General features: G+C 39.4%; 1 protein-coding gene across 6 annotated transcripts in view; it reads right to left on the reverse strand.

The window, feature by feature from the left end:
• The window catches only part of LOC100745824 (multidrug resistance protein homolog 49), a 75,385-nt gene that overhangs the window by 23,416 nt on the left and 32,006 nt on the right, over nt 1-19,963 (reverse strand). For all 6 annotated transcript variants that reach the window (XM_012387228.3, XM_012387225.3, XM_024368561.2 and 3 more), the window contains one exon: nt 3,564-3,697. In XM_012387228.3, the coding sequence (XP_012242651.1) occupies nt 3,564-3,682 (119 nt within the window). In that variant the 5' untranslated portion in view covers nt 3,683-3,697. The remainder of the gene's footprint in view (nt 1-3,563; nt 3,698-19,963) is intronic.

A 19,963-nucleotide genomic window follows, 5' to 3' on the forward strand; every position in this document is an offset into this window, starting at 1 on the left:
CTGCGAATATTTTCACTGATAAACGCATTATTATCGATGAAAAATCATTTAAGATTTTCTTAATTATCTTCGTTAGATATTTCTCAATTTACTATCGGTCAATGCTAGAACTACCACACCAGTGAAATTGACTTGGTTTTGCAATTTTATTTTAAAATTTCTACTTCGTGTTATATTTTTTTCCGCAATGATGTAATGACTTTCGCAACGATAACTAAAAGAATAATATAGTGAATTTTACTTTGTTTTTTATGTATTCAAACTGAAAATAATTTGATATCAAGGCTACTTATACCAATATCAGTCAAAATGACCGGTACCTGTCGAAGTGTAAAAGGGTTTTGCAATCTGTTTATCGAACCCCAATTAACCAGTTTCCTCGTTTCGTACAACTTCCCACACGTTTTTTAAATTTTTACTGCGTACCATTCAATATGACGATATCAGTCATCAGGAAAATTCCGAATCGATCGCTAGATGCTAACACTAGAAATACCACGCCAGTCAAAACGACTGGTTCTACAATTTCATAAATATGTCAACCCCTATTTAGGGGTTTAGGATCATGGTCCCAGCTGGATTAATAATACCAAAAATATACTACATAACGTGGAATTCCTTCTGTAAGAAAGTAATAAGTCGAAAAAAATAAAAATATTCTATTATCGCATATTTTTTAAATAACCAGTCATTTTGACTGGTTGTGGTAGAAATAGCTTCGTGTTAACTATCGGTAGTTCCAGTGTTAATTGCAAATAAACTCGTATCATCGCAATAATTTCGTAGGTTGTTTATACAAATTATTATTTATCCGGACTTGGAGAGTTTCGAATTTCCTGATTCTTTTTCTTTTTTTCCGAGAAGTTCCAGATTTCGAGACCTTATTCCTACTTAAGATCGACTCGGCGCTCGTAAACCTAGTTAGCTGAGAATTGTTGCACAAACGTGTAGTTAAAACGTGTGGTGAACTACAGTCGTGAAACCAGTGACGTAAGCGACCGTTCAGTTAATTCAAAGCGCGTTGCTCCTCGACAAACACCGATAACGATCGGCACGCGTTCCTGCTCGTTCAAAATGAATGAAAGAAATCGAGTGGCAAAAATGTTAAAACGCTTCGCGTTCATCGACCAGCAGGATCATTTCCTCTGGGAAACGACTCAATGTGTTTTATAAAACAGCGCACTAACGTCTAAAATACAAATGGAAGTTCCGCGACGAAGAAACCAACAGTTTCTCTCTTTCGCCTGAAACACCCTGACAAACGATCCAACGACTTCAGAGGAAATGGCCCCGCTAAATTGTCCAAGAATCTTTATCCTCTCGCAAATGTTACCCTACGATAATAACTCTTCTTCTTGATCGTTCATCATCGTGTTCCTCTTCTAACTCTAACAAATGGTTTTTACAAATTTCTGCGTCGTTATCTCACATGAATGCGAAATTATCGTCGTCTAATTTCCTTGACAATTTGAATTAACTATTACGTTTCACATGAAACCAGGAAATATTCTGTTACTTATGATATCTTGAACTACTCGCTCTGGGTTTCACAGAGCCAATAATTTATGAATGCAGAAAATGAAACATAGCAAAGAGAAGCTTTTATATTAGGATTGACTTGAACTAATGTTGAATTCCAGTCGAATGAAACTTAATCCCATTGCTATCGAAGAGTCAAGGTATCCAAGCTTTTCACGATTGTACGAAGATTTAGTAACATGGATGTTCGGGAATCGATTCCCATTATTTAGCATCGTAATAAACGAGTTAAATGGCACGCTGTATTATACGAGATCATAAATCTGCTGGGAACACTATGTAAATCGTTGGTTGGCGGATCAACGTAGACAGCCAGGACGTGAAGGATCGTCGTCGGCGTGTGAAAGGAAAAGCGAAGTTTCCGGTTTCCGTCGCGACGACCCCGGCAAGTGTCGGGCTTCGACGAAGTCTGGATCTTCCCGTAGGGGCTCCATTAGCGGAGTAATTGCTGTTCGAAACTCCTGCGACGAATCTACGATGGGTATTTTATACAAGGAACACGAGACTGCCATCGTAACAGTACGATGCATAGATGAATTTACCCCCCGGTGAACGAATCGCGCTCGACAAGTCCGATTTCGGTAGTTGAACGAGCAAACTTTTCCCTTCGATCCCTATACGTTAATTCGATGAGATGGTGTAATTGTATTTCTCAGGCTGACAATTAATTTGGATGCTGTAAACCAAGTTCCAAACAGAATGAACTTAACGATTATTGTCGGATTATTATGCAGGATTGTTACGTGTTGTAAGAACGTGACAAATTTCGTAACAAACGATAAAACTATGCTAATCGAAATAATTAAAAGACTACTCCTATAGTGCGGCTGTATCGCACTAACCAAATAAATAGAAATAAAATCTTATACAACACACGATATGGTCACTTAGGGTGAGAATTTAATGCTTGAGAAAAATCAGTATCGGTTTTTATATGTATGATGAATTGTATATAATATATTTTTTCCAGTTTTCACTTGCAGTGATTTATCGGCGTGCACGTTTCTAAGGAGCATTAATCACGTTTCGTTTCGATCCATCTCTCAATATGAACGATTATTTCCTACACGACGAGTTTTCTTGAATTATTGCGGGCACGAAAATTCGCGAAACTATCTATCCAAGAAAAATTTGTACGCGCCTCCTTCGTGTCAGTAGTTTCCGTCATCTGTCGCCACTCGAATCGATCAATCTCTCAACTTTCTCGCCAATATCCTCCGGCCACGAATAAATGCAAATTTTGCGAAAACTTGCGAAAGAAGCACGACGGATCCAGCGTAAACGCTGTTTAAATTTTCCTCAAACTATTCTCGTTTCTATTCTAACCATAAAAAGAAGGTTTAATAAACCAACATCAGGGATGGAAACTCTGATTTTTGCAAAATATCGTTGCTATAGATCGGATGAATTTTTATGCAAATTTCTACTTTTCCAATTGTTCGTTCTAATAATTCGTTCGTTTTATTTATTAAAAGTTATAACAGGCAGATATAGCATTTATGCATTTTCTACACCTCTGCACCTTTAAATTTCGTATAAACGTGCATAAAAATCCGCATTCTAATTATCACGGCGAAGCAACATCGTCGATTCGCGAAATCTCGAATGATTATTGGTTAGCGATCGATCAGGAATGATCGAGTGTCTGGACAACGGAACGCAGACAACGAGCGGTCGATCTTAAAGAAGGGAAAAAAACATCGCAATTTTTCATCTCATCGATCATGAACATTATAACCATCGATCAGTAACGGATAAGCTCGCCATTTATCCCCTTCCCTATTTCTCTGAGCTATTGTACAGAAACGAAGTTCTTCGAAATGTTCAGTCACCACGTTGTCGATAAAGCGACCAGCTTGTGTAAATTAATTTTTCGCGCGGTGAAGTTTCGTCTTCGGAGCGGTTACTTTGCTTTTGGACTACTTGTCGCGAAGGGGAAAATTTCAGAAGCAGACGAAATCTTACGTACTCAATATAATCGAAGAGGAAACTACGTATGTACATGGAATTGTTATGGTACTTACACTTCAAGAATATTTTTTCCTGGCGGTGAGAGTTTGTTTTTTGGGGTTCCATTTCCATACCCTGCGCCTTCTCGCGCGGATTTGCTGTCCACTGACAAATTCGCCGTGTCATCGCGCATTCTTAATTAACAACTCTGTAATTAAAAAGAGATATCACGATTTTAAAATCTTCTACAAATAACTTTACAATCATAGATATTTCGTTCCACTCGACATTTTAATTAATATTAGGTTGTCCGAAAAGTGTTTTTCTTTCGCAAACGTGTTTTTTACAACAGTGCACCTTCATACAAACGTGAAAACGAGTCTGTAAAATGTCGCGGTGTTTATCTCAACAGAATGAAATAAATCGTACGTAATTCGACAAAATAATGTAAAACGTTGTTCGTCTAATATTTCCTCATAAAAGGAAAGAAACTTTTCGGACAATCTAATATATAGGGTGGTTAGTAACTGGTGGTACAAGCGGAAAGGGGGTTATTCTATGCGAAAAAAGAAGTCGAAAATATAGAATAAAAATTTTTCGTTTGAGGCTTTGTTTTCGAAAAAATCGAGTTTGAATTTTCGCTCGGTACGCGTGCACTTTATCACGTCTCCTTTTCGACTTCTTTTTTCGACTTCTTTAGAATCACCCCCTTTTCGCTTGTACCACCAGTTACAAACCACCCTGTATATTTGAATGATCCAACAACTTCAGTGTGATACAAGATTGAGTATTTGAGATGACAACTCCGAATGAGTACGAACTGAGATTCCTTATCGTGTTGACGACGGTGATGATATACCTTCTGTCGATTGACTGTCTTGTAGATTATCCTTAACTTTTGACTCCTGCTGTTCCTAACCCTGACCACTGATTCGAGTTGATTTAGACTAACTGATAAGCTTTAACTATTACTTGAATGTTATTGTGGAACAAGTCTAGAGCGTAAGTCGAAGAATTTGAGTTGGCTGTCCTGATGTCGTAGAAGAAATATAGAAATGAAGTGACTGCTGTGTCGTGATGAGAACAAGTCTAGAGGGATGAAGTGACTGCTCTGTCGTGATGAGAACAAATGAAGTTCGTTCTTGTGTGATTACGGAGGAAAACTCGATGTGAGTGTGTCTTTTGAACTAAGGACGTGGATTCGTTGTTCACACTTTTCGTTAGAAAAGTGAGGGTAACGATCCGCGATGCCCATTGGTTATAGCCAACGTTAATAAATGAAGATTGGAGAAGAAAACCCCCTACCAACATGGCTCAGGGATGACCTAGCTCCTGGGAAAACTCGGCTTTTCCGTTGGACAAATATCCGCTTTCTCCATAATTTGTAAGAACGTGCCATAAACCTAAGGATTGTATTAAGTACAAACTATAAACCGACAATATTTGCAGGATTAAACACTTTGTGAATAAAAATCTCTGTTGGATCAGAAATAATAATTCTATAATCGTTAATTATCAAAATCGCCAATTTTCCTCAAAAAACCAAATAAAATGGAAATTCAAACGAAACCAAACGTTCGGTACAACTAATCGAACCCTGTCAACAACCGCTCTCGAGGTATAGTGTTGACAAAATTCGCGTCAGTTTCTCACGCCTCTTACACCACGGTACGCATCGGCGTTGTTCCGGTATGTTGGTTGGGAAGTGGCGTTTGGAGTTTGGAAACGTCACGCGCAACCAACGGGCCACACGTCGAGCCCTTGAGCTTTCAATAAACGCGGTACAATCGACATGGCATCAGGTTGGAAAAACGCAAGCCGCGGCGGGGCAGCCTTGCAGGATCGCGATAAATTAAGCCGAGCTGACGTTTTGATTGTCGGCCCGGCCTATATTTGTTGCGGTCAATATTTGCGTCGGCCGATCCATTGTCGCCGTTCGATCCGTTATAACCGTCTGTTTCGTTGGACGCGAGAGAGCAGGGACCCAGAGCTTTGCGCAAACTGCAATTAGCAACGATAATCCAGGGACAACAAACTCTATTTACCTCGGTCATTATCCACTGTATCATACGTTTACTATACAGGATATCCAATCTAAGCGATGACTAGAAACTCCGCTAATCCGTGTTAATTAATCGATTGACCGATAGGACCTATGATTAAGTTTGAAGGGTGGGCCTAGTAGTCACATTTCGATTACGCGTTGACAATAACGAAAACATTCGTTCGATGATTCAGCGATCATTCGCTGGTCGGATAGGCTGGTTGTCCAATACTTTAGATCGTTGCTTTTTTTTTTAATTATCTTTCACGATTGTATTATTTATTCGAAATTAACGTAGGCAGTAATTTTGTTTAGTTTGATCTATTTTTGAGTAGAGGACTTTCCAAGATAGTAGAATTCTAAATTCACTCGTCTTTTTTTTTTCGAATTCCTGATTCCATGATACACGTAACGATTCCAAATTCTTCGATAGCGCGTGTGAATTATTAAATTACATTTATTAAAGGAATATTATTAATTAAGCGAAAGATAATAACGAATAATGAAAGTAGGACGAATTTATGTTATAATCTAATAGTTTGTGTGCGTGAGTAAATTATTTATTGTTTAATTGCGTTTAACTGAATGCATTCCTTAAAGAATAACCGGTGACAGTTAATAGATGGTAGAAGGAAAGTTCTGTTCCCTGTTCTTGCAATGGCCGAGATCTTTCTAAATCTCTGGCTGCTCAACAGGCTATGGCGCGAACTAAAACGATAATTCAGCGCTCGGGGTGGCTATCATTTCTTGCTCGTGGTATATTACTACGTCGCTACACCGTAGAGTCGACTGCACAGGGGACCAGACAGTCCTGCCGTACGTATCAGCTCAAGTTTCAAGCGAAGCTTTTGCGTGCTATTTCTCTTTCTCCCTATTAAAATTCTAAAATGTAAATATATGAGAACATCATAGTCCAACGTGTTTCAATTTCTGAAATCGAGAAAAACTCGTCAAATTCTTTTTTCTATTTGTAACAGGAAATAGTTTTCGAATGGGAGAACGAGAGTCAGAGAAAGACGAAGATGGAAGAACGAAAATATTAAACCTTCCATATCCAAAATTTTGAAAGTTTTAACTACGTATGGAACGAATATGCTCGGTGATTCTGATGGGTCACCGCGTAAAAATGCATGACAGCGAAACTTTGGCGAACCGGTGCAAATGAAACCGCGACAAGCGACAAAGCGTTAATGTTAAGCAACTGCAATTTGCCGCTTGCGTTCTACAACGCTCGGTCTTTCTTGCATCCAATTGCTGCTCTAATTGTCGAATAAACGGCGCGATAAAAACGGCTAAGTCATTAGGTCGTGTTGCGGACTGAGTTAGTAGGTGGTCTTTAATCGCGAAACAGAGTTGCTGTTCGGTGACTTTTTTCAACGAAAAACCGGTCCACCCTTTTAATTGTACAGACACGTCTTTAATCGTCGAAAGAAGGATCTCGATGTTGCCATTGTTCGTACTTGGAAGACGAATTACATCGAGATAATTCGATCAGACACGGTACATTAATTTATTCCTAACTCCATAGAATAGTCGGTGTAATATGATTAAAATCTTTTAAGATAGCGTTTTCTCCTGCTCTTTCTCTTTTTCCGTACATCAACGATGGGCGAGAGTCTCGGTACCCAGTAATAAGGATCAAAAGCACTCTAAACGAGACTTCGTTGAGTAAACGAGAGAAAGCCAATAAATGGAAAAAAAGAAGCCACCGTCCTTTTTATTCCCATCGTCCGTATCTCTCATTACTTTTGCTCTTTGATCAAGCGTTCTTTTGTTATGTCGTCTCGTCTTTCGCCGACGAATAGAGGGCAACTTTACCGTACCTTCGCTTTGGTAACATGAAGCATAACGACGCAACGTATCAATATATATATGTTTATCTTTCTTCTGGCCGAGTACTGACCATTTCTCAAAGCGGTCATCCTGTTATAACAAAATATGTATTGCTCATACTTCCATTTCTAAACACTTTACTTTTTCCCAATCATAAGAATCACAAGAGAAGACAAAAATCTGTTGTCAAAACTTACCATAATGATTATGGTCTACCCTTAATCTCTCTGGAATTAGTCACTAAAATAACGTAAACTCGTCTCGCTGATGTTTGTGCTCAAAGTTCGAAATAACTGCATCGTCTGTCCTGATATTCCTGATTTATCGAATCTAGTGCTCGATCTTTAGAAAATCTCTGTTATTCCATGCATCTATGCGCGTAACTAATACTAACGCAAACAATTGTATCGACTGAATCCGAAAACAGGACAATTTCTTCTCTCGCCAACCGAAACTTATACTATAGGGAACAGCAACAATGAGCCATATAAGCAAAATAGAAACAATGCAAGCTAAAATTCTTAGAAAAATAGTAAACGCCCCATGGTACGTTAGAAACGAGAACATTCGGAAAGACCTGGGAATACCAACGATCAAGGAGGAGATTGCAGATGTGCAAGAAGATACAGAGAAAGAATAGCAACGCACCCGAAATGGCTGGCGGTGGAAACGGTCAACACATGAGCATAGAAAGAAGATTAAAAAGCAAACACCCAACAGATCTCACAAAGGACATAACCTAACAAACACGATGATGGTACCCCGCTGGGGGTAGCCACACACATGTTATATTAGTATACTGCTATAATATTTTACCAAATGTTCTACTGGACAAATTGTAAAATCCAAATAAACAAATATAAAAAAAGAAAAAAACATCGAGCATAGAAAGAAGACTAAAAAGGAAACACCCAACAGATCTTATAAAGAATATAACCTAACAAACACGAAGATGGTACCCCGCTGGGGGTAGCCACCCACATGATAATCAAACAGCCAAAAAATTCTACCAAATGTCCAAATTGGACAAATTGTGAATGTGAAATATTAAATAAAAAAAAACTGAAACTTTTTCGTACCTTGCTAAATTCTATTTAAGAGCTAAGCGAGATTTACAGCACGTAGGTTGACACTAATCTTTCGCACTTATCTTTCTTTATTTACCTATACCTATATTATTTATATAGGAATTTTTTATTTATCCTACGTAATAAGTTTATTGATCAATAGATCTATTTACAATGGATTAGACAAGAAACACAAACAGTAATGTGCTATAACTAAATAGTTAATTCACAACTCACAATTGATAGTTTACAACTCGTAACAACTCGGCAAATCGACGACTCTCCTACTCGACTGCCCGATAAAACTGCCAGGCCCTTTTCGACCTAACAGCACTTAGGCCTTCCCGCGATATTGTTTTATGATTCGCCTAATACGATCGCCAGGCCTTTTTTGACCTGAAGGCACTTAAACAATATTGCGGGTAGACCTAAGTGACGATGATTCATCAGATATTTCTTAGGTCATTCGTCCACGATACTACATTTACAACCTTCATCAAACGTTGTTGCACCAATAGAAAGTAAATAAATAAATATTATTAATATTCTCACATTTCAAAATATTAATATTTCTCACATACGTACGATATTCTCGAATTCGATTGGATATCCTCGCGAAATTCAGTGAGAATCTAATGGGCAAGAAGCTACGAGAACAGAAAGTTCTCTGGAAGTTGAGCTTTTATTAACGAGACGGTTGCTTTCAAAGCTGGAATTGAGAAACGAGGAGTAATAAAGAGCCGCGAGGGATCGGCGACATCGGGGGGCCGGTCAATTTCGAATTATCCTATTTCATGCGAACGAGAGCTTTCCGATTTCATTTGTCTCCGTTCCAATAACCCCTCGCCCTTCTCCACCACCGGGTACACGCGATCCAATTTTTCCTTCGTTGCCCTCTCGAAAGGCAGTTTATAAAATTTCCCGTTCGTTGCGGGATCGATGCAACGATAAATTGTCTCTGAAGTTGCAAGGCCGACCCTCTCGTGCCCGGGACACGTCTTATCCCCGGTGCTCTGGCCGCTCTTTTTCGCGGCTCGTAAATCATCGATGAGCCCGTGGAACCGGAGCGGAAGGCCTTGCCAACGAGATATGGACTCGCATTTGCACCGTTTTGTCATACCGTTCGCAAACTTACTCGTCGAGTATTATTAACGAAATCGAGAGATTTCGTCCTTCGAACAAATTATTTCACCCTGAAAGTGTCCACAGTCCGAGGTCTTCCTGTTACGGTCGGGCGATCGTCTACCTAGACCAGATGTCCGCTTATCCTTACGACGTACCTTCAATCGCCTTAAGTACCCATCATAATTTGTTTGCTAAGATCATTCAGACCGAATAAATATCTTGACAAACAAATATCGTCTACCACGGCTTGAAAGGGAAAGTTTCCCACGTACGATGCTTCCTAATAGCAACTTTCTATCGCGGACGGCTAAGACCCTTCCTAGTCCACCAACCTCCGTTTATCCAGTCAGAAGCAATGCATACTGCCCTCACTTCCTGACCAAAAACGTTATGAACAAATCCGATGGTCCCGTGCGCTAGACATATCCATCGCTAGCTTTCCTCCGACACAGCATCGTCACTCAACTTTACTTCTTCTACACCGTTAGAAAAATCAGCAACTAAGTACAATTCTAACGTCTAGGTCTAAACACGAACAATCACTTCCTCTATTAAGTATCCTCTAGTGCTACGTCCACTGACATACGAAGTTCCATTATAAGAGCCTTGCTCTAGCGTGCATATCTATCTTACCTTCGGGCGACAAGTTGTCATCTAGGAATTATATCTACTCAACAGTGTAACTTAAGTGTTGGAAATAAAACCTTATAATTCTGTGAATCACAGTGTTATACTAACTCAATCACCCCTATTATCTTAACAGAAATCAGGGGATCGATCAACTCGTGGTGTCGATTGCTATAATCGTAACGGGAATTTACGACTCCCGTTGACGTCTCTCCTCGCGATTGGTCGAAAATACACTTTCATTTTAAAAGAATGGAATTTCTTTGTCGAATAATTTCCATAATATCTCCACTGTGATACACGTTTTTGGCAATTTATTGTCAGAAGATTAGTTTCGTACAGATAATGATCCAAAGCCTTGAAGAAGAGAAAATAGAGAAGGATATTCGATATTCTGGAGGATCGTCGATGTTTTTCTGTAATTCTTCCCAAATCATTTTTACGTAAGAAAATTGTCCTGTATATGGACAAAACGAAGATCAGTTGGCGATTAAGCGTAAATCGCTGCGAACATAATGACGTATAATGTACCCAACAACAATACCTGAAGCATTCGTGTAACGTTAAAGTGAAATAGTGAAAACTATGGAAATTTCTAGGATAATACTGTGAATTAATACTGTGAATCGATTTGAACGTGTTTAGCTCGTGAAGTTCGTAGTGATTGAAACAATTTACAGCTTCATTGATACTAATCTTGTTAGAAACGTGCAAGTTCCATGGTTCTATGTTAATTTCCCAGGGGAATCGTAATCTTTCTTTCGAATTCGTGGACCAATCTTTTCGAGATCCCCGTAACACGGCGGAGAACAAATTTCGGCAAGGAAAACAATCCGTGCGAAGTTTTGTCGCGCTAATGTATTCGCGAGTCGGTCTGCTCGGATATCGTTCGCCCTCTTTCTTTCTTTACTACCGCACCAGCAAGGCGATAAACTTCGTCAGGAGCGTGTTCCGCAGCTGAAAAATCGCGGCTAATGGGAAAAATTGCTAAAGTTACACGGAAAGTTCGCCGACGACTTTCGTCGTTCGTCGCGGCACCTTTCGCAATCGCGAAACTCCATTAAGCTTGGAAACTAATTTCCAACGGAGTTTCCGCGGTGAGCGTCGCATAATCCTTGCGTGGTCACCGGTGACTCGAAAAATTTTTTCCAGGAACAATGTTTCGTGTATCTTCTGAAATTCTGCCAAAGATCGATAAATGTTTATTCGCAAAATTGCTGTTAAATCTGAATTACAGGCAAGTCGTTGCGGAATAAGTCATCGAACGATGAATTAGTGACTACATGTTTGGATAATCTTCAGGTTGCAGTTAGAGCGAGCGAACAGAAGATCCGAAGATCGCAATGCATACGTCCATTAGAATCTATACGCGCATTTGACGGTTTGACGTACTGAGTTTGTCACAGCGCCAGTTTGTGCGGATTCACGTCCGCTGTAGCTACGGTCTTACTCGTTATCCATCTGCTTAGTTCCATGTAAATCTCGATGCATCGTTAATCGCGTGCAGCTGTAACCATAGCCTATACGTCGAAAGCAATCTTACGGTAGAATGTATATGGACAGATACAGACAGGCGTAGCGATTAGCGTTGGCGGTTTCCAGTGCTTCTGACCATAGAACGTCCGTTACGCGTTCTTCCCTATGTGCGTAAATGAAACTGTATCTTTCTCATTTATTTAATCGTAAAAAGCGAAAAGTTAAATTTCAGAAAATATCAGATACCAGTTAAAAGTTAATTTAATAAAGTATAAAATAATCAGTACAAGCAAAAGTAAATTAATTTGCACTTTGCAATTTCTGCTTTTCCACAAAAGTTCGAGTCATTCTCATAAGAAATTGAAAACATCGTGACTTGTACCCTATTCTTTTTAAACCTCTTAATAGCGTATCCAAAAATAACAAGCTCTCGACGTTTTGTTTCCTTCTGAATCCATACTTAAATACATTAGTTCAAACGATGAAACGAACGAAACACCTCGTAGATAGCAACGCGGGCCAGCCAGCATTGAAAAAAGGGATACTTTTTAATCCAGTGGTATCTGTCAAAAGCACGCGTAGCCAGTTGGCCGTGGTTCGCGTATTTACGATCGACGCGTAATTTACGGAGGCTGCGGCCGTTTAATTAGTAACAAAAATATTACAACACCACGAGCTGAGATCATCTCTGACTGATAGCGGTACAAAAGGTGGGAATTTTTCAACGGGCAGCTTTTTCGCTAGAACAGAAATCGTGAATTATAAAGCTACCGCCGACGAGATCCTCGACCGAGGAGAGTTATAATTAAAGCGATTCCGCTTTACCGTGCTCGGCTGCTTTGTGCTCTCGGAGGTTCGTTAAGTCCGACAAATTAATTTCCATTGTATTTTCAAACGGCCAGCGGGCACACTTCTCGCGGCCTTAAACCCGACTGCATGTGGAGAGTTCGAGAACCGCGCCATCATCTAATTCGTGACGGTTGTCGGTCGCGTTTCCAGATCCGAATCTAACGATGTCCCGTGGAAAAAAAGTTCCTCTGGAATTCGAGAATATTTTACCAATGCTCTGTTCGACCAACGATGAATGCTTGAACCAACTTTTTCCGCTCGGAGGAAACGTTTCATTGAAAAACGTTCGTCCCTTTCCAGATTGTGAATTTTTTATTAAACGGTAGAACTACCGACCGAAATGTATCATACACACAGATGATTATAATTATGATTAATAATCGCAAAAACAAAGAATTTGAAATCTGTCGAAACGATAAACGATGAATTAATTAATTCTATAACTTTTCATTTTAATCCATATTTAAATAACAATATACCGTGCGAACGAAAATGAAACAATGGAAATAATATTATCAGAAGCACAAAATACGAAATCCGTCACTTTCACGTTAATTCTAGTGTTAAAAAGCTAGCACATTGAAATGCTGATCTATGATATTCATGTGAAAACACAAGTTAGTTTATCGTTCAAATGGTCGATCGATGGTATGATGACTTATTTTTCTTCGTCATCTGGTTTCAATATTTATCTTGGCCCGACCGTGTTATTCGAGAGAATTTATTTTAAGTATCCTTCGTTATTAACGATCGCGATTACGCGTTTCGCGGCCTCCTTTTCGTAGTCGACGTCTAGTCGGCGAACCAACGAATTCCGTAATCGGCCGCCGACTAATTTTAGACGTTCCGTGGACCTACCGCTTCTACCGCTTGTACACCGCGTCTCCGACTCGCTTTACAACGACTGGAACAATTTAATCGACGTTTACGATCTTTCCGCTTATTAAAACTATCCAAACAAACGAATATTTCGTTTCAATAGCACACAGAGGAACCTTTTCTTTCTGAGCCAACAAACCGCGTTAAATCGTAAATGTCGTTTCATTCAGACGATAAATTTATTATAATTCTATGCAACGAGCATCTCACGAACAAGATAGAAGCGCTGATCCAATTCTACGTAATAGAGTCTCGTGAATCACCAAAAATATCCAAAATATCTGCGTATCTCTAGATTTTCTGTGAGCGATAACGTTAGTCAATTCGAGCTTCCAACTGAGCGTCTTTCGTTTATTGAACGATTATTCTGGATTTCTGGCGTAAGAAGCGAATCGTGCGATATACGAGCCAAACTCTTGGCTCATTATCAATAATTCGATGATGTTTTCTCTTAGAATATAAAGGGTTGACAATGGAATTCACTATCTTTTCTTCATGATGCGTGTGTTTTTTATATCTTGTGACTCTTCCTGATTATTTTTATCGAATATCATGTCACGAAGAAGTTCAAACAAAAACCTGATTTTGCCAGCTCCTTCGAGAAAGGACTGCGACAAGGTAATCCTCATCCGCATATTGTATATAAAACTTTGAGAAACATAAAAGAAGATGAGTTGAGCACGTCTTGACATCAAACCATCCACTGGCTGGAGAATATTTCTCCAAAATCGACGACGCTAGAACTCGTCTTGTATATTTTGCTTCGAAACGGGCCAAATTTCACGAGCGAAGGTCAAAAAAATGGTCAAAAATACAATAAGAGATTATCAATTCGAGCGGAGTTTATTTCGACTGAGAATTGTCATTTGTTCAATTTCACTGAACTCCGTTTACGAAAATGAAAAGATCATGACCTAATATTTGCGGTCGCGTAAAAAATGTTTGCAAGACGAAGTTCGTCTGGGCGAAGATAAAAATTACAGTAAATAAGAAGCCCCATTTTTTTACTCAAATATTCTAACTAGCGAACTACATCAAACGTTGAATCTCATTTCGTGTATAACCGTACGATTCGTATAAAATGTAGGAAAAGTATAAGAGTACGTCATAGTGGAAATTACGACTCGAATGACGCAAACTGAGAAACAAACGCGTGCCTCGGCGGCTATTTTGAGAATAAACCGTACACTTGCACGCGCCGAGCGGCTCAATTTCTTCGAGCATAAACGCTAAACCAAAAAAAAAAAAAAAAAGAAAAAGAAAGGAGTATTTCGTAAAGAATGTGAGGAGGTTTGTATCATTCGCGAGCAAATCGTCTGGTCGTATTTTTATATACACGCGATCCGACGTCCACGTGCGTCGATCGAAAGGCTAAATACGTGGAGGACCTGACAGACGAGATCGTCTGCAACCTTGGGCGAGTCTGGCCAACACCGCCCACTCTTTTGCCAACTCGATTTCGCGGAAGCTTCTTCGACGTTGGCAGAAGACGTACGTCTCGGATTCTCCGTCTCGCCCCGTCCTTTTCTTTCGCTACATCGACCTGGTAAACCGAAAATATCGCGCGATAATGGCGAAACGAGGGACGCCTCGTTCAAAGGCGCTGATTTTCTACGAGGTCACCGAGCAAAGTCTTCTTTAAGCACTAAAAAGGTACATTCTCGTTGCCAAGAACGACGATCGCGAATGGAGCTTACGTTGCCAAGAAAAGCATCTGGACATCGAATAAAGCGAGTCTGAGTCGAACTAATCAGCACGAGACGGCAGAAAAATGTGCAGATTGCTAGGAAGCCGAATTGAGAGTACAAGCGTATTGAATGTTCGTAGTATTCGTTTATTCCTATAATCTGTATTAAACAAACAAAGGTAGAGGAGTTTATTTTTCCTAAAAAAAAAAAAAAAAAATCCAATACGTCTCGGATTCTCCGTCTCGCCCCGTCCTTTTCTTTCGCTACATCGACCTGGTAAACCGAAAATATCGCGCGATAATGGCGAAACGAGGGACGCCTCGTTCAAAGGCGCTGATTTTCTACGAGGTCACCGAGCAAAGTCTTCTTTAAGCACTAAAAAGGTACATTCTCGTTGCCAAGAACGACGATCGCGAATGGAGCTTACGTTGCCAAGAAAAGCATCTGGACATCGAATAAAGCGAGTCTGAGTCGAACTAATCAGCACGAGACGGCAGAAAAATGTGCAGATTGCTAGGAAGCCGAATTGAGAGTACAAGCGTATTGAATGTTCGTAGTATTCGTTTATTCCTATAATCTGTATTAAACAAACAAAGGTAGAGGAGTTTATTTTTCCTAAAAAAAAAAAAAAAAAAATCCAAATAACGAAACTGAAGACAAGAAACAACCTTGGTCTATGTTCGCCTTTTTTCAAGAAAGCGAAGTCTTTCATTTCTGTCCAATATATTTTGCAAATATTTTTAGCGAAATATTCATCGTATAACATAATTGAATATATGGATGTATCAGTAATTATAGCACACAATATAATATCTAATTAAATAATGAAGCTGTGAGCAAATATCGTGAGAAAAGTTTTTACAAATCGATTAATTTCTACTCGAAAGTAAACATAGCTTCCGAGTACTAGAACGTACACTATTATTTAAAAGGATGATAAATTCTAAAATCGATTAGTTGCTGTACTGAATATTTGATTAGACTGATATCTGCTCTAGATAACGAAACATTCAATTTGTCGTGTATTGAGATTAATCTATTGTTGGTCGCAATGCCTCGATTAATTGGTACAATGTAAAGCATTGGAAGAACCCGGTGATATTACAGTGGCGGTGTTATCAGAAAGTAATCCAACGTCAGACTCAGTTTACTCATTGGTGATCGTATCTCTGTGACTAATAAGAGATACTAATAAGAGACTGTGATCGATCGAGATACGATGATTGTCGTTTATTTCAATATTGCCACAATGATTCCGAAGAAAAGTTTCCTCAGATTGTAAGCATTGGCCACCAAAGAACGTACACTTTGTGCCATCGTGTTGCACCACCGATAGAAACGGACGAACGAGGATCGCGACGACGATGTGTTCCTTGACGTATCGCCGAGGAACGCAAACACACGGTGTGTTTACAATCGTCTCGTTGTTCCGTGATTTCGACGATTCGAGTTGCGCGGTGAAAAGCATCGAAGATTTCCTAGCGTCAAAATGATGTCAAAGAGAAGAAGAGGAGCGTTGCTCCTCGAACTGAGAAGCGGAAACAAATGTTAACAGAGATTTCGAGAGTGACAAAGTGGCGTGAAACGATTCATGCGACTGGGAATTCCGTAAATGATCTTAAAGATATCGCGAAATCGATAAGCCATCCATCTATCATTATTTCGGTTTGTGATATGATCGTGCCGCGAAACATGTAGATTCGAAACTTCATCGAATTATTCGTTTGTTTATTCTCGAGATAAATCTTTTCGGAACATAAAAATAACAGGTACGGGAATGAGTTAAAAGCATATTAAGATAATATGCACTGTTACGCACGAGTATTAAAACTAATGCTAATCATTGCTAATTACTCTAAATTGACAGGAGACAGATTACAGCTTTGCAGCAGATAAAATTTCAAATTCGGCGGCGAGAAATTATGATAACGAATGAACAATTATATACATAAATTACATACAAGTTAATAGCTGTAAAATTGTTGGGTACAAACGTCATTGGAAGAATTTCGCTTGAATTAAATAGCCGAAAATAGGCCAACATTTGAATCTGACTTATCATTTATACGTAATAAGCACTCAGGCAGCGAAGTATAAAACACAGTAAAATATTTGATATAAATAAAAACCTAGTCACAGAGTGTTAAACGCTCTTAATAGCGAAGGGGCCGGCAGAGAAAAACAAGCGAAGACGAGGGAAAACAGATTTCAGTGTTCAAAATTCGGATAGAAAGGGAAGCGAAAAAAGAGAAAGAGAAAAAGAACGAACGAGGAAGTTCGTTTTCGCGCGACTGAACTAATCCTTTTCGTGACAAATGGGAAGATATTGCCGCGCCGCGCCGAGTTCTTCTCCGTATCTGACTCGAAACCGCTTAATCCCTTTGTAAAAATTAACTCCGTCGCAGAGAAGCTGTTTCCAATCGCTACTTCTAGGTAACGTCGATATCACAGAGCCGAAACTCGACACTGTTCCAACGCTTCTTTCAACCCTATCGTCCTATCTCCTTTCCTACCAACGATAATCGAAGGAAGAGGATCGAAGCGATAAAACGGCATAAAATAAAACCTGGAAAAAGATGTAGATCTTACCGACCAGTAATCCTTAGGACCGATAGTTTCTCTAGGATTGGCGTATTAACTTGCTTCATAAAAGAAATCTGGGAATCTTCGACCATCGGCGCGCGATAAAGCGAACGATATCAAGTGGAAACAAATCACAGCTATGCAAACAAACCATCTACCCCTTTTACTATATCGAGATACACTGAAACGAAATCCAATCAGACGGTTGTAGAACCAATAGAAAGTTTAAAAAACACCTCGTATCAACTTTTTCGAGCTAACAATTTCGATTAACACGAGCTTTCGAATCCGCAACGAATAATCCCACTCAGCGTCCGATCGTGGGTTACCATCCTCTAAAGCGCTTGGCTGCTTCGTCGATTCGCGTCCAATTCTCCCTAGTTTCGTTCCGTGTACACGAGGAGTCTACACGGAGGAAAGACGATAAAAAAAGAAAGTTTTGAAAAGAGGAATTTAAAAAAAAAGAATGAGGAAGTGATAAAAAAGAAATAGTGAAAAATAACGATAGCGAAAACTCCGTGGATCGCGGGTGACGATAATTGGAAAGGGACGGCCACGTTTCACAGGAATTTCGAGTCATTAGAGTCTACACGAGGAGGTGGAGAATTCGCGTAACAAAGGAGATTAAAGCGACCGGGGATCTTGTCAACGGACGGGGGCTGGCAATCCTTTGCGCAACAGCTGCCGCTAACTATCCGCGGCTCGTCGACCGTCCAATCCAGTTAAGGGAGTTTAGAGTTTAACGCTGTTACACGAATCAACACAGAAGGTCGCGTCGCCGCGAAAATCTCCGCTCCGTATCCCTGCGCCCTGTCGTGATCGGACCCGTAAATTTCAGCGTCGAAGGTAACGAGCTTTCGAGTCTTCGAGCAAAGCCTACCCTTTGATCACTGCCAATCGAATTTTACCACCTTTGTTCTTTGATTCGTCGATCCCATTACGATGATACTCTCGAGGACGAGTTTTTACGAGACAACATAGAAAGAAGCATAAAGATACAGATTATTATTAGACACTCGTTAAAGTGTTTCGAGTTATTTGAAATCAATTTACTACCTGATTCACGAATACACAGGAATAGGAACAAAGGATACATGGCGTCAAATAAACGACAGATTTATGAGAATAAAGAAATGTCGAGTTTCTTGAATTTAGATAACCTGGCTAATCTGAATAAGATTTTAAGCTTTCGTGTAAGCAAATATTCATGAAAATATAATCTCATGCCGTCAATCAACCGTGGCGCATGGATCTTTCTTGCTATCTCGTATCATTGTAAAAGACTTAATTAAGATTATACACGTGGGGTCTTGATGATATATCATTGCACTCGATCAATGAATTGTTCCAATCAGAGCTCTTTAATGCAATAATTTAACGATTGTAACAATATGTTACACATTATAGACAATAGACGTCTCTTTTACAATTTCATATTTTTTCGTCAAACATAGTATTCAAATTATTTGTAATTTGTACAATTCGCTAGTAAAATTTTTTTTTTTTTTTTTTTTTTACTACTACTATCAAACTTGTTAATGATGTACAAGGGTGTTAGCCAATATCAATAACTTGTAACTCGTAATTGGAAAAATTTGGTAAAAGTTCGATTATATAAAATGTCTTAAACAAGTAATGGAAAATCTCGATACCCCTTACGGTTCGTAATAAATCTTCCACAAAACAGACGATTGTTGGTTTCGTATCTGCAATGAAAATAACCTGGCAACAGTGGTGGTGTAACCGGTGGTACAACTCACAAATCAGTTTATTGATGATACCAGACAGAGACAACAGGTATTTATTTACACAATACACGGATGCACGTTTTATAATCGTCACGGTAAAGTTGCACGAGCAATTGTCGTAGACACAACAATTTCCTATAATAAATGATAATATCTTTTTTGCGTGATTAACCTTTAGCGTTAATTACGCGACGAATCGATCGATAGGAGTAGATTTATCGATTCAGTTGTCTCATCGTCAGGAAGCAGACTACGAAAAAGTTGTGCTGCGAACGAATCCAACCAATGTCAATTGTGAAACGGTCGTCGAAACAACTCGAAGAGATTTGATATCGTCACCGTCGAGGCTACGCTATTGCGGTTTCGTTGCTTATATTGAGAAACACAAAAGTTGTTTGTATATCCGCGAAAACGTCGACAGACTTGTACGATCGTGTCAGAGATAATGACGGAAGTTCGTGGAACGACGATAAAAGGAGGAGTTATTAAACTTCCATCAAAATGTCAACGCGAATTCTCGACGTGTCCAGACGAAAAAGCAAAATAATACGCGAT

Source organism: Bombus impatiens, unplaced genomic scaffold (assembly GCF_000188095.3).
Source record: "Bombus impatiens unplaced genomic scaffold, BIMP_2.2 scf_0463, whole genome shotgun sequence".
Taxonomy (NCBI): domain Eukaryota; kingdom Metazoa; phylum Arthropoda; class Insecta; order Hymenoptera; family Apidae; genus Bombus; species Bombus impatiens.